This window comes from Conger conger, chromosome 2 (assembly GCF_963514075.1).
Source record: "Conger conger chromosome 2, fConCon1.1, whole genome shotgun sequence".
In the NCBI taxonomy this organism is placed as follows: Eukaryota; Metazoa; Chordata; class Actinopteri; order Anguilliformes; family Congridae; genus Conger; species Conger conger.
In genome coordinates this window covers 66,216,990-66,233,198 of record NC_083761.1, presented here as the reverse complement: position 1 = coordinate 66,233,198, position 16,209 = coordinate 66,216,990, and the positions used below count along the sequence as shown (strand labels likewise).

The following is a 16,209-nucleotide window of genomic DNA, read 5'->3' as shown; positions in this document are numbered from 1 at the left end:
GAAAAGCAGCAGTTACACTTTTCAATTGTATTTAGTCTTCCAGAACAAGCAAGAGGGAATGGTATTTCCTTACAGTATCACAGGTCTGCAATGCCAGAAACAAGGTGAATGCTCCATTTGTTGGCCTGTAAAATTTCCAATGTTTACCGTGCAGTTGTTTGGACAGCAAGAATCTGAGGACAGTCATACAACACAATTTAATTCTACAATAGGGTGTCCCACCAAGCCTTGAGGCGAATCTGCTTTTGTACTTTAACACCAAATATTGTCAGGAGAAAAACTGCACTGACCTGATCCGAATATATCGGAGAAAATCTGGGTGAAGAACGTAGAATCTGCTTATATCAAAGTTAGCAGGATAGTAAGTCAGTGGCCTAGAAAAGCAACATCGCCATAGTTAGTCAGTGTCGGAGACGTGGCTCATTACTTCAGTTTTCCTACTTTACATACAGATATTAAAACAGCATTTAGATATGGATATCCCCCCCCCCCCTTAAAACAAACAACAACTGAAAGAGGCTGCAGTAAAAGCCTGGAAAAGCATCACAAAATAAGAATGCAACAGTTTTGTGATGTCAATGGTCACAGGCTTGATGCAGTTATTGCAGGCAAGGAATATGCTACCAAATATTAAGTTAAATACTCTCTGTTCTGATTATTTTGCTCACCTATAAATTGGGTGAGAAATGTGCTATCTTCTGAACTCTTGTGTCATGATAACATTTTTTTCATCTCAACCCCAAATGTATTCAATGTATTGCAAAAACAAAGGAATTGGTCTTGCTTTTCCAATACTTTTGGAGGGGACTGTAAGCATATTGCATGTATTTAGCTTATTCAGAAATTTGTTATTTTTGGTTTTGGTTTTGCCAGTTCAGAGACAGAGTCTAGAATCCCACCCTCACAGCTCCTCTGTGCTTTTTATCCCATTGCTCTATGGTGGAAAAGCTTTACCGTGAATTTCGATATTGACCACCAGGAACTCTCCCCTTTGTGAACAGGCCCTGGAGCCAATAGTAATCCCTCAGGCCCTCTGGGATAAAAACATACTTGATGCCCTTCAGAAGAAATTGTGGAGAGGTAAATGATAGGAAGCAGGTGATTATAACGTTAATAGGTAGTTGCTACAGAACCAAATGGTATGCAAGTTCATGTTATTAGTGGGATCAAATCCCTAAACAGAGGGATTTGAATTATTAGACAATTTCAACACTGAAATTCTGTCATGATTGTACTACAGTTATAAATCGAAACGTAGCGACATAAAAAAAAAATACACATGTATTCTCTTAAAATGTAATGAATTACGTGAAAGCAATTATGACCAACATACTGCAGGGACTAATTCACATTCTGCATTACAAATATCTGCAGTGTAGTGTAAGTGTTGGCCTATAAACTCTCTACCAGGGCTCTCTTGAAATGTTTTATTTCCATGGGCCTCACCTGAATAAATAAAGGATAAATCAATTTAAATAAATTAAGGATGCCTTCCATTTTTCAGCAGGTAAAGCAAAGTCATCTCTCTTGAAATCGAGAGATAAACTGAATATTCCTGTATTTCTTTCATTATTAGTACAGATATGTCATACATCTCTCATACACACTTGCAGCTTACTGAAGTGTACCTCTTGCTGAAGAGTTGAAATTGTTGTACATACCTCATCAGCGGGAATGTCTTTAAAACCATACTTTTTTAGAGTATAACGTGCTGAGGTCAGGGAATGGGCTGTGTGGATGTACACTGAGGTCTTGTTTCCTACATCTTCTTCATAACCCTTCAGGACAGCACCATTCATTCTGCAGAAATTATTAATAGCTCATGTTGAAATTACACTTATATATACATAGCTCACCCCTCCCCCCCATTTCAGGGTAACATAATCTCTTTGTAAGCATAAAAATGTCTTTGTCCCAAACATTGTGGAAGACTTTATTTACTTTGTTTTAATAATCTATTTTGTAAATTATTAAATAATCATGAAAATGCATTTTGCTCAATTAAAGAGCTAATTCACAATTCAGCTCATGTTGATATCCATTTGCCGCTGCTAAGCTAACGCAGAAGCACAGAAGTGTATGAGAAGAGAAAGCGTTATGAGGTAGGGGGTTATCGGGAACTCTGACCAATCTGACAGATCTCAAACTAGACCATTAGTACAGTCAAGGACAGCAGTAATAGGCAAATAACCTCTGGTGTGGTAGACCTTCATAATAGTACACAAGGAATCTCATTTGCGCACATTTTCTTATTTTCTTTTTTTTTGAGGCATTTGATTCAATTTCTCACAGCAGCAAAGCCCATGCCAACTGAATGATATCTGGCATTGTTACATTAAAATAAATGTCAAACATGCACTTCTCATTTTGATAATAAATAAAGTTTTGAAATAAATAAAATTAGCTTGTGCCTGAGTTCAACAGAATATTGGTAAGACAATGGTTCACAACCACTAGGCTTCATGAGAAGATAATATTTCAAAATACTGATCCAGAAAGAACAATCAAAACCATTTTCACCTAAACACATAGTCATGGGAGTCTATTTCCTTTCCCTTTTTGGAACCACTGAGAATCCCTCCAGTGCCTACAACAGCACAGCGGATACAGCCTTCTTTTTCAGTTGTGGGAACTGACAGGAGCTGAAAGTCCTTCAGATCAGGAATAAGCTTGACTGACTCGTTCACCACTGCAAGTAAAAAGATTACATTTTTTGGTTTAATTAATACATTTCTTTCATTGTATGTACAGTATGTATGTATGCATGTGTGTAGCAACAGATTCAACTTAGCGGGTAGTAGATTAAAGCTAGTGGTGGGTAGAGGGCTGAGTGTGAATGAAATTAGCAAGCTGTCTTAGGGTCTAACCATTTTTAAGGAAGTGGGTGAGCTGGTTGCAATAGATGATCAATAAGTAAATTGATCTTATTATTAAGATTTGAGTATACACTGACTATATAATTCAACCATTACCTGTATGAAAAGATAGCATACTTCAGCATACTTTCAGTATACACATACAGTTGGCTCCAGAATTACTGGCATCCTTTAAATATATTCAGTTCAAATAAATTGGAAAGCTATACATCTATTCTCATGTCTCAATGCTTTTTATTTAGTAATCTGTTTTTCTGAAAACCACAGGAGGCAAAATTATTGCCACCCCTAAAAATGATTATAGATCATATCAAACAAAGTGAAATTGGCAATACAATTTTACTTTAATTTAGTTTGCAGTCTAAATTAACTATATTGTGTGATTCCATCACTTCCTGTTTCACTAGAGTATAAAAAATGAGGTAACAAACATGAAAAATCACTTTGTCAACCATCAGCATAGGAAAAACCAAAGAACGGTCAATTCAGAAGGCACAGATGGTAATTGACTATCACAAGTCGGTAATGGGTACAAAAAAGACATAAATGGTTAAACATAACACTTAGCTTTGATCAGCCTGGCCATTCTCCGCTGACCTCTCTCATTTACAAATGATTTCTGTCTACAGAACTGCTGTTCACTGGATATTTCTTTAGTTTTTTGCTCCATTCTCTGCAATCTGCAAGACTGTTGTGCATGAAATTCCCAGGGGATCAGTAGTTTCTGAGATACTTAAACCACCCTGTCTGGCACCAACAATCATTCCACGGTCAAAGTCCCATTTCCCCCCCATTCTGATGGTTGATGTGAACATTAATTGAAGCTACTGACCCACATCTGCATGATTTTATGCATTGCACTGCTGCCACATGATTGGCTGATTACATAATTGCATGAATATGTAGGTGTACAGACCTAATAAAGTGCTCAGTGAGTGTAGATGGACTGACTAGCAAATCTACACCAAACAGAATAAACGATATGTTCTACTGTATCTATACATGATTTCAGTACGCACAAGACACAGTCATGTAGCTTTTGGCAGTTTGCACAGCCACTATTCACTAATTGAAGCTGATACTAGTTTTTTGTTAATTTTCTAAATGATATTTACTACAGATTATCACTTTATTATCATTTTGATCAATGTTTTATACTGAATTACTTGAAAAAACTAGTATCAGCCAAACAAATTTCGTTTAAAAAGGAATATCTTGGACTAGCTATCAACAAATACATATTTTATGCATTCATGTCACTTCTTCTCTGTCATTTTTCTGACAACATCACAACAAAAACTCCCCCAGGAGTATCTCTTTGCTCTCTTACCTGAGTAGCTATAACCCATGAAGCCAAAGGGATTGTTGAAGTGTGCCAGTTTGTTCCACACACTAAGGTTCAGGTGGTCCTTTTGCATGAACACCTGGATATCTGGAATGAAGCTCTTCTGAAAGTCTTTGTCTTTCGAGTTCCTTAAGGACTGCATACATATCTGAAATTTGGGGGAGTAGTCAGAGTATAAACTACCTGTATAAATGTTCTTTCTGTCATCAGAATTACTGTATGAAGATCCTGAATTCTTCACAGAAACAACAAAGTACTTCTTTACCACCATGTAACATGACATAACAAGTTTTGTGGTGTTCAGTAATGTTAGAAAGAAAGTAAAGTTCTCACCGTATTTTTGGGGTGTGGGTCTCTAAGGTATGAGTCCTCAAAATCCCACTCAGGTGCTTTATTGAAGCTGTTTATATCCAATGGTGCAATTTGGGTCATGTTAGCCTTTACATCTGTTTTGTTGCCTTCTGGTATAAGCTTTCTGGCTGATGCAGCTTTGCTTGTCAAAAGTTTAGGATTTATTTTATTTGTTGGCATAATGGCTGTTGACATTTTAGTTCCAATACTGATAGATATTTGTTTCTGATCAGATATATTTTTGGCTTGGGGCAAATTTGTAGAGGGATTTTTGAGCTTGTCTTCCATTTGTGGAGTTGTAGTGGTTTCATTTTTTGCAGTCACTGATCCGGCTTTGTTGATTGCCATCTTTTCTATTGCCAATTGTTCAATAAGTGGATTCCTCAATTGTCTGCGGGAAGGAAATTACATCACACCATTGGCAAGGTGGATTTTTCATACACAAAAATGGGGATAATTAGGATTCTCCCCAGATAAATTAGCTGAAAGCTGTCTGTATAGTGTACTGCTGCTTTAAAGATAATTTAATTTAGTCAATGAAACAAATAAATTACCTAAAACAAAGTTTAAGTCAAAGACATTTGGATTCAGTGTCACACTGATGTTCACAAATAGATTTCTTTACTTAGGAGTTTCCAGCTGTTTCCAGCAGGTCAGAAATAGGAATGCAAATGAAAAAGCATGTTAAAGGGAAAGCAGTAAAATTCTACACATTGTGGTAAAGCTAAACATTTCTGTAGTTGGCACAGAATGCTGACTGATAATAATATCTTTCTAGAAAATTTGTCGTTTCTGGCATCAAGTGCTGGGGATGTGCAACACAATGGATGGTTTAAGTAGCACAATCCCAGCCTCAACTACAAAATAACTGAGGCTGATTACCCCCCATCTTACAACCTTGTCACCTGGATACCTGCCTTACCTGCTGCAAGATCCTTCATCAATTAGGGAGAGCCCATATAAGCATGCACATCCTCCAAAACATGTGCAGCCAGCAGCACCATCTGTTAACACTGCATTACACCAGCTTAACTGTGCAGTCACTGTGCTGGAGGACTGTGCAATTTATGTAGCCAGACAGCAGGGGCCAGATAAACAATGCTAATGCTAATGCAATATGAATGGTAATGTAGGGAATATCATGCATTGTGCTGTGGGGGTTTCCAGCCACTGTTGCCACTTACATGGTAATACCTCTATCTGCACCAAATAAACTGGGATGTTTACCTCGACCATAACTTTCTCTTATGAAATACCACAATCACTGTATCATCACAATCATTCTTTAAGGCTTATAATACATTCAGTGAGCACTTCATTAGACTTAATTTTTTTAAACTTTTATTTAGTCTTCTGCTGCTGCAGCCTATCTACTTAGAGGTTTGATGTGTTGTATGTTCAGAGATGCTCTTCTGTATACTGTTGTAATGTGTAGTTATTTGCGTTACTGACACCTCCCTGTCAGATTTGACCAGTCTGGGCATTCTCCTCGGACTTATCTCATTAACAAGGCATTTTTCCCCACAGAACTACTGCTCACTGGATGGTTTTTGCTTTTCACACCATTCTCTGCAAACTCTAGAGACTGTTGGGCATGGTGAAAATCCCAGGAGAGCCACAGTTTCTGAGATACTCAAACATTGATTGTATGCATTGCAATGCTGCCACACAATTGGCTGATTAGATAATCACACTAATAAGTAGGTATACAGGTAATAAACTGCTCAGTGAGTCTATTATGGACAATTGTTCTTCTTTTTATCTCATACTTTTGTTTGATACCTACATGTTTGCATAAATGTGGTATATATTGGCGCATAATGTACAACCCCTGGCAAAAATGATGGAATCAGCACATTTAGAGGTTCAACCAGCTTTTTTATTTCATAGCAAATAAACAAATCACAGATCTGACACAAACCCATTTTTGTTTAACAGCTGAACATTCTGGCTTGGTGAAACATAGCTCAAATAAATAAAATGCATTTATTTTAACTAATAGGATATTTTTTCCAGATCAAGTAGAACAAAAAAGTACTTTGTTGCTCCTCCTCGGGCTTTTATGACGGCCTGAATTCTTCGAGGCATGGACTGCACTAATGAAAAACATCAAGCTGGTTCCAACTTTCTCGAATAGCGGTTGACAGATCAGCTTTGCAGGATGGAGCCTTGTCATGGACCATTTTTTGAAATTTCCACCATAAATTTTCAATTGGATTAAGATCTGGACTGTTTGCTGGCCATGTCATTGAGTTGATATGCCTTTCCTGAAGAAAAGCTTTAACACTCTGCTCTGTGGCAAGATGAATTGTCATCCTGAAAAATGACTTCCTCATCACCAAGCCTATTTTCTATGGATGGAATCAGAAAAGTGTACACCTGTGCATTGACTGTTGGGGTAATGATTGCCATTTCCCCTGGTCCTTTACCTGACATGCAACCCCATATCATAAATGACTTGGGAAATTTGCTTGTTTTCTTCAGGCAGTTATCTTTGTATGTTTCATTGGAACGGCACCAGACAAAAGTTCCAACATCGCAATGCAGATTCGTGATTCATAATTTCTTACAGTTCTGTCACAAACATTGACTCCTGTTTCAGCCCATTTGTCTTTCATTTGTCTTTTCATATTGCTTTGAGCTTTCTATCCTGACACTTTGATGTCTTCCGTGGTCTACCTGTATATTTTCCTTTTATAACCTTCCCACTTTGTTTATACTTGCACCCAATTTTAGACATAGCTGACTGGGAACAACCAACATCCTTCTTGAAGGAGTTAATCCTTTCCATTGTTTCAATTGACAGCTCTCTTCTTGGAGCCATGTTTCCCTTCAATTAGCCAAGTCCATAAGCAGGTCTGCAAACACTCCCTTTTAACTGCTGAGTAATTTGCATATTCAGACTTGTGCTGGTATTTGTTTTAAAAACACAATTTACAAAGTGATTCCATAATTTTCTTCATTGCAATTCTGCACTGTTCTATAACTCCGCCTCCCTATGCTATCCCTGATTACTCGCTTAGTTTCAGCGAAGTGTTTGCACCTATCCCTGACTATCACTACATCTTCAATCTATGCAAATGTCTACTCCCTAATCTGGAGCTGTATGTTTTACATGTTTGTTTACGTGCATCCAGTCCGCGTTTTCGTCTCCCTCCTGTTACGCTGTTATTACCCTATTATGTTTCCCCACCTGTTGTCTATTTGTTTAGCCCACTTTCTCCCCAGCCCCGCTTAGATTGTCACCTTCCCTCATGTATTTAAACCTCTTCTTTTCACCCATTGTCAGAACGTTGATCATTTATTGTGCCAAGTTCCTTGAGATTCCTGAAGACACCCCTTTGATTTAGATTTTCGAGCTTGCCTTGCCCTCTGATTTTGTTTGCCCATCTGCTTTCACCCTTTGATTTATTGGATTTTTGCCTGTTTACTCAACTATTTTTTTGCTTTCTGTTTTTGGCATTGTCTTGGATCTCTTGGCTTTTGAACTAGGAATAAATAACAACGTTTTTGGATTATCCCCTGGTCTGCGTCTGGGTCCTCAGTGCCATACATAACATATTGAATGTGAGAGAATAGTCAAATGTTTTCATTCACAAATTGTGTAGCTTTTAGCGCTACATATTAGCCATACATTTCATTTATGGGAACTTTGTGTGACAGCTCCAATCCAGGATTACTGTGACAGTTTATAACAAGAAAATTGGAATGGGTTTCCCGATTGGATTAACGAGTGTGTTTAAAAGGTTCAAAAGCAACCCACGTTCTGTAATTACGTGGATACCAGAATAAGACACGCATGTACATACATATGCACACACCAGAAAGCTAGCTCATAGCTCATAGCTTGACTACTGGATGCATATAATTGCTGTTCAAACTGCTTTGAAGTTATCCATCCATCCATCCATTATCTGAACCCGCTTATCCCGATCAGGGTCGCAGGGGGGCTGGAGCCTATCCCAGCATACATTGGGCGAAAGGCAGGAATACACCCTGGACAGGTCGCCAGTCCATCGCAGGGCACACGCACCATTCACTCACACACTCATGCCTACGGGCAATTTAGACTCTCCAATCGGCCTAACCTGCATGTCTTTGGACTGTGGGAGGAAACCGGAGTACCCGGAGGAAACCCACGCAGACACGGGGAGAACATGCAAACTCCACACAGAGAGGCCCCGGCCGACGGGGATTCGAACCCAGGACCTCCTTGCTGTGAGGCGGCAGTGCTACCCACTGCACCATCTGTGCCGCCCCCGCTTTGAAGTTATGTGAATGATATTTATTTCCTTTAGACCACGAACCCCTGAATAATCTACACCTGCCATTGTAACATCCAAATATTCATCATTACACACAAAAACTGTCTGGAATACTACACACTAAAACTGAAATAATAATAAAATAAAAAACTCGAGAAAATGCGATATCGCTTTCAATCTGTGTAATCACATTGTTTGGATGCATTGTTGGCAAATGTGTTCAAAGACTGCAAATGCAGTGATACACAGTGATCACAACTTCAAATGCATTCAGTGAATTCTGAATTGTTTTCAAGGACCATATTTACAATAGCAGTCTCCTGTTCAGCTGCACATTTTGCTTGTCTTGCTCTGTGGTACAGTACTTGGCAGCTCTCCACCTTGAAGACAGGTATACAGTAATTAATGCAACTGCTGATCTGCTCAGATTTGGTTGAACCCTCATTCCTGCTTCTCTGAATGTCAGCCCACAGTTAATTACATTATCCACAATTGTTGCCCTTATTTAATTCACTATATATCTAGTTTTGAAGGCCTTGTCTAGCTCTCGTACCTGGCATTCACACACCCCTACGCCTATATCTCACTGCTGCATCTGTGCTTACATTTTCTTTGGTAAAAGTGACTAACCTGTTATGTCTCTTTATGTGTGATGTCATACTTATTTAGCCAAAGGTTGTGCAACTCTGCATTTTCCCACACAGTGAATGAGCCTATAAAGCTCTAAAAGATTTATCTATATTGGGAAACACTGGCGCCTCACAGCAGGGAGGTCCTGGGTTCGAATCCCCGTTGGCTGGGGCCTCTCTATGCGTTGTTTGCATGTTCTCCCCGTGTCTGCGTGGGTTTCCTCCGGGTACTCCGGTTTCCTCCCACAGTCCAAAGACATGCAGGTTAGGCTGATTGGACAGTCTAAATTGCCCATAGGTATGAGTGTATGAGTGAATGGTGTGTGTGCCCTGTGATGGACTGGCGACCTGTCCAGGGTGTATCCCTGACTTTCGCCCAATGTATGCTGGGATAGGCTCCAGCCCCCCTGCGACCCTGTTCAGGATAAGCGGGTTAAGATAATGGATGGATGGATGGAAACACTGGACAAAAAATGTTTGAGGTTAAATCTGTACTTAGTGCCTGTATTTGTGTTAAATGTGCTTTCAATGTGATAGTTGTGGGAAAGGTGAAAAGAATTGTGTGAAGAGAACTAGAAATCATTAAGAGTTCAGGGAATGCATCTGAAGTTATGATCACTGAATCTCTGCATTTGCAGTCTTAGACCACATTTGCCAACAAGGGAGACAAAATTTTGTATTAATGAGTCACTATATGATGGGCAAGGATTGTCATCAAAGACGAATTGGTAAAAATCCTTCATTAGATGAAAACAATGGCTGGGAATGAGAGCTTGTACACATTTGGAAAGGACCAACAACAGAATTATTATTTATGTTTGAAATATATTTATAAGAACATCAGGAATTCTTGTGCTCCTGCTGCTTCCACTGATGGTCACGAGAGGGCGCCATGATCTCTGTTCACCATGTTTCAGTTTGCGTGTTCCCTTGTTTAGTCTATTAGATTCACCTGTGCCTCGTTGTATTTCTGTGCTATTTATTTTAAGCCCTGTCCTGTTTTTTCCTTAGGCATTAACCTTTGTTTTAAGTGACTTGTTAGACAGGTTTATTTGGGCCTACTCAGTTCCCCAACCAGGCCTATAGTGATTACATTACAATTGCAGAAACTTCAGCCCCATCAGGTGATAAGCAGGGAGCAGAAACTGGAAGCATATTTTGCAACGGTTTCTGTGTTGAACGATATGTTTTCTCCCCACAGTGTGCAACGTTTTACAACAGGCTTTGAGGTATGTTTGCTCCCATTAGGTGGTTGTGCCAGGAGGGGATGCCACCCAAAGGGACATTGAGGAATATCTCAAAACCCCACGTAAGCACCCAACAGCTGGACCTCTGAAATTCTGGAAAACCAACTACTACATATCTCACACTTCCAAACTAGCTGCAGACTACCTGCATGTCTCTGCATGCTCTGGGACTGTAGAATGTGTGTTTGCTCACTGTCTAATCAAATGTTTAAGACTAATGTTTTTGAAATGTAACAAGGCTTCCTTCAAAATTCTGAGTAATATGGAAGTGAGACTTTTATTAATGTTGTTTTTGGGTAGAAAAAAACACAGTCAAAATACACATTTCCACAAGTGACCCCCATCAGAAAACATGTATCTCTTCTTCTAAAAATTGGGACATCTATGTTCTAAAAGTTTAAACTAAATATCTGTGATGTGCTTTTATCCATACAATAGATTTCCATGACATATTATATTTTATATACATATTTGCTTCTTATTATTCAAATATACTTTCCAAATACATCAAATTATGAAATACCTTTATTATACCTTTTTTCTCCCAAAATAACTAAAATAAAAAATATTTGTAAGGCCATGAATATTTCAAATATGTATTTGACCCAGGTGGGGATGCACACCATCCATCCATCCATTATCTGAACCCGCTTATCCTGAACAGGGTCGCAGGGGGGCTGGAGCCTATCCCAGCATACATTGGGTGAAAGGCAGGAATACACCCTGGACAGGTCGCCAGTCCATCGCAGAGCACACACACCATACACTCACACACTCATACCTACGGGCAATTTAGACTCTCCAATCAGCCTAACCTGCATGTCTTTGGACTGTGGGAGGAAACCGGAGTACCCGGAGGAAACCCACGCCAACACAGGGAAAACATGCAAACTCCGCACAGAGAAGCCCCGGCCGACGGGGATTCGAACCCAGGACCTCCTTGCTGTGAGGCAGCAGTGCTACCCACTGCACCATCCGTGCCGCCCCGGGGATGCACACCTAACTTGTAAATACTGAAATTGCTTAAAATATCATCCGGTGTAATGTCAGCCAAAGTTGACATTTTTGAGCTATGTTATATAAATCACATACAAAATATAAAGCATTTTAGCATTACTTTAATTTCACCCTGTGAATTTTAACCAAGAATTAAGCACAAAACAAAATGTACATTTAAATTACTAGGTTTCATGTACAATCAATCCATTGAAATGGATTCAAATAGGCCCTGGTCCTTATCTTTGTTGTACAGGTAGCAGTTGAAATTGTTATGGGTATGCACTTTGTTGTACGTTGTTCTAGATATGAGCGTCTGCCAAATGCCATTAATGTAATGTAATGAAATGTCTCAACAATGCAGCACACCCATAAATTGTTATCCCATGTGTGAGGGAGTGGCTAATCCACCTGTTGAAACTAGTCAAATATAGCTTGCTGTGTACAAATATAAGAGTATGACATATCACTTGAAAGATTCTGATTAGGCCAGTGCTTAATGTGAAATCAGAAATTGTCAGAACGGAAGAGATGCCAGAATACAACAACAACAAAAAAAGTAATATTTTTTTCATTGCCAAGGTTTCTATTTCCAGCTTGTTAATGCAAATGTTGAATCAGATTAAACAAAATGTCATAGAACAAAATGTGAAACTATCTTAAGCTTAAGTTAACCACAGACCTTATTTTCTGCTGAAATCAAAATTCATACTAATATTTCTTGGAATACAGGCTTCAGAATTCTGAAATGTACAAATGAAGCCTAATGTGGCTCTTTTTTCTCACAGGTACAGCCAGGTCTCAACATTAAGTTCCATAAATACAGTAATTGGCATAGCCTGGTTAAACGGTCCTCAAAATCAAATTTTGTCCTAAATCACCATCTCGTTATAGCTAGATATATGAGGCTTTGACATAACATTGTTAATGAGCGTATTATGTCAAATTGAAATAGCTTTCTCAGCAATAAGATTATAAATGCTGGAAACGCTAAACAAGTTGACATTTCACATCGTCCATATATAAATACTTTTTATTTACCTTGCTCTGATGATACACATAAAAAGAGTGTCATTTTACCCAACGCATTTCACAATAAATGGAAATTCACGATTAATTACCGATGCATGTTTTGTATCTCCCTACTTTTGTAATAGTTTCACCGAGGATAATGTATTGCTTGGAATATAAAAATGCGATGCAAACGAAGCAGAGCAAGATTTATCGATGAGAATATACTTCACCAGCCCGGTGTATGTAGTGAGCTCGTGCATGTTTCATCCGAAGCGATTTGTCAGCGCGAGAGCGAGTTTATGTTCGTTCACGACCGCGAATGGCTGAAAGAGCGTCACAGCGACCTCCCGCGACACATATTTTCGGTGGTCACCAGGTGTAACACCTGAATCTAGACGTCTTGCTAATCTAGGTTGAGAGACGTTTTGACATAAACGGACGAGGTTTTACAAATGTAGAGGGGGTTTCACCTGAATGCCTCGACAGCGTTTCAGCGACTTTTCACCAAAATGTTCACTGGAAAGCGGCGACTCATCGGGGGTGAGGTCGCCTAGCTATAGTAGCCTACTCTGCTGTTAACCCACGACTCAGACGCACACTGGACATATTTGAAGTCACATTAGCAACCGTCCAACTGACTTATCTCATATTTCATGTTTCATGAGCGTAATAAGAGACAATATACATCGGATTTCAGAATAAAAACAATGTAGCAAAAAATAGGCAGAATACGAGAACAAACTGGAGACGGGATGGTCACAATGAAAAAGATACGCAAATAACAATCTGTCGCAAGTTCCATAATAGGCCTACATTAATAGCAAAAATGTTATTTTGTCAGGAAACACTTTCGCGCTGATATCTCTCGCTATCGCCGACTAACATATTAAGTGAAATTGAAATAGCTTTCTCAGCAATACAATTATAAGCGCTCGAAACGCTAAACAAGTTGACATTTCACATCATCCAACATTAAAAGGGCTTGAGTAAACTTACCTAAATTGAAGCCACGGTAAATTTGTCCATATAAAGGCGTAAAACACGACGCACACCACAACGGCAAGTGCCGGACGTAAAAGTTTCCGGTGGATCATGTCAGATGAGAAAAAAATTCTAAAAGACACTTAATAACTTTACGTGTTAGACATATGCATTAATATTTGTATTAAAAAATATCTGACATAAAGTCGGAGATTCCCAAAAGTAACTAGAATTGTCTGAAACTATTCACCTGTCCCTTTTGTGTTCCGACCGAATAGTACAAGCAATGTTAAAACCTTAGTGTTTAAACCTTTTGATAAGATTAAAGCTTAAGTAATATGCGTAAGGCCCTAACATCTGTGCGTATTATTAGAAGAGTGGGCGCTTGTAAATACCCAGCCTCTGTCAGCAATGATAAGGCGGTTACTCCACATTTACATTTGCTCATCTGACTCATGTTCACACTTGTGGCCGGGAGCCCTGCCCTAAATACACTGAACCTGAAGAAACACGTTCACAGTCTTAGAGCAGATCAACAGCTGGCTACAAGTGTGTGTTTTCTTTTAAGTTCCACATTTAAAATACAAAAATAAGCATCGTAAACAGCCTGTCCTCAATAGATATTTTGTTTTCCGAACACACCGTGTTCAAGAATTATACAATAATTAATTGTACGTCGCTCTAGATATGAGCGTCTGCTAAATGCTTTTAATGTAATAATGTTATAATTCCCAATGTACGATAATGGTGAAGATGGCACTGTCCCACCTGGGAATGCAAGCCCTCGAGAAAGCGATTGATATTATGGAAGCTGTGAAAATGCTGTAAAATTGATCGTATAGAGGATAATTAATGTAATTAATTAAAATTAATTATACTTTTCAAGTGAGGCTTCAATACTTTTTAAGTGAGGTAGGCTATATGAATAGCTTAGCATGTAACTATGAACATCACTTTAAAATTTCCAAACAAAGTCTGTACAAAGGGCACCACTCTTGGTGTAATTACATACAGTACATAATCCCACTTGGGCAATTGCAAAAGTTATGGTTGATTTTATGAAGAAAGAATGCACACAGTCTGGAGATTTTAAGTGTTTTGGTGAATGGCTTCAAAATGAAGATCCCTGTCACATTTCATTTGGCTATGCCTATGATATTGGAAAATATAATCTTGTGACATGCTACAGGGAATACAATGGCTTTGAAATGTGCATGAGCACAGTTTTTGAGATCCTTGCTATGTTAAAGGATGCCTGAAAAAAGAAAAACAGGGTTTTTAGTACGAAATAGGTTAGAATTTAATAAGTGATGTCTGAAATTGCATCCAGGTACATGAACTCTGCATTCATTTTCTGGTTCTGGGGTGTCATTCTGTTGTCAACTTTTAATTCCCTTTTTTCCTTTATTCTATAATTTTGCTCAAAAACATCTGCAATCTAGCAAATTGCATGAATTCAGCTGCTGTTTTGTTCGCGAGAATACACAGTGACTTTCACTGTGATGAGACAGCTAACACACTGACACTTGCTTCACAAGAGGAGCAGGTATTTCATAATGAGGTGGGGACTACCTTTCCAACCAAGGTTCTAGGTAGGTAGTGTGGGATAATGCATTGCACACAGCAGTTATTAGCAGCGGGCTAAACAAATGACAGGAAAATCGGCACAACTGGTTATACGAAAATGACGACTCAAAGCAAACTGTCGTTTAACGGGGACATTTGTTTTACAGTCAGTTTTTCCAGCTCCAGCCTTTAATTAAACAAAGGACACCCTCCCCCTTTGCAAGGAGGCCATCCTTTTGTACCACACCATATCTTCAAAACCCAGTTCAAATGGGCTGTGAGAGCTATTGATTTCACGTACTTGTCCGTCATTCATTTGATTGATGAATGAGTGCTATTCTAGAGTTCAGAGATTTCTTTGTTTTGCCACATATGTGATGCATTTATTCAGATCCCAGGAATAAATTGAATTTGACAACTTTAAGTTGAAAAGCTGAATCTAATCATATACTTTAGAATGGGTCAAGCAGACAGTTTAGTTATTTATGTGTTCCATTAGCACTTTTGTGAATTAATGTTTTGTTGTGTGATTTCATTTTTCAATTGGAGGGGGATGTGGAATGTAAACATTCTCATTAATCCCCATTAGCTTTTAGTGTACTTTAATTTGTCATTGTTTTGCTCTTGAAGTGAGTACCGTGACCTGAATCAAATCTGTCAGGGACTCCCTATAGAGGAACATTGTGTTCTGCCAAGACCTTGGCAAGATACATTCTGCCAAGACCTTGGTTATTGTAACAGCATCATTTGTTCAGGGTTACTAATATTGGGTGACTTAGTGACCCTGTCTAAGTCTGTATCTCTTCCCCTTTGATACTTGCAGGAGTATAATGTGTGCAATGACTCCCAAGAGCCCTGTGGGGACAGATCCTAACCAACATGGCTTTGCCTGAGCAGGCATGAGCAAGCCTAAGCACATGTCACAAAACACTGACATAT

The 16,209-nt window shown here is 38.9% G+C and overlaps 1 protein-coding gene across 2 annotated transcripts in view; it reads right to left on the bottom strand.

The window, feature by feature from the left end:
• Positions 1-14,094, bottom strand: part of LOC133120792 (alpha-N-acetylgalactosaminide alpha-2,6-sialyltransferase 1-like) — a 28,252-nt gene extending 14,158 nt beyond the window's left edge. Inside the window, exons 1-8 of one of the 2 annotated variants that reach the window (XM_061230366.1) lie at positions 13,720-14,094; positions 4,555-4,963; positions 4,207-4,369; positions 2,521-2,689; positions 1,662-1,800; positions 955-1,058; positions 291-374; positions 74-173 (exon numbers count right to left, since the gene is read on the bottom strand). In XM_061230366.1, coding sequence (XP_061086350.1) covers positions 74-173; positions 291-374; positions 955-1,058; positions 1,662-1,800; positions 2,521-2,689; positions 4,207-4,369; positions 4,555-4,963; positions 13,720-13,817 — 1,266 coding nt within the window. In that variant the 5' untranslated portion in view covers positions 13,818-14,094. The remainder of the gene's footprint in view (positions 1-73; positions 174-290; positions 375-954; positions 1,059-1,661; positions 1,801-2,520; positions 2,690-4,206; positions 4,370-4,554; positions 4,964-13,719) is intronic. The other variant, XM_061230368.1, reaches the window with a different exon arrangement.
• Positions 14,095-16,209: the final 2,115 nt, after the last annotated feature.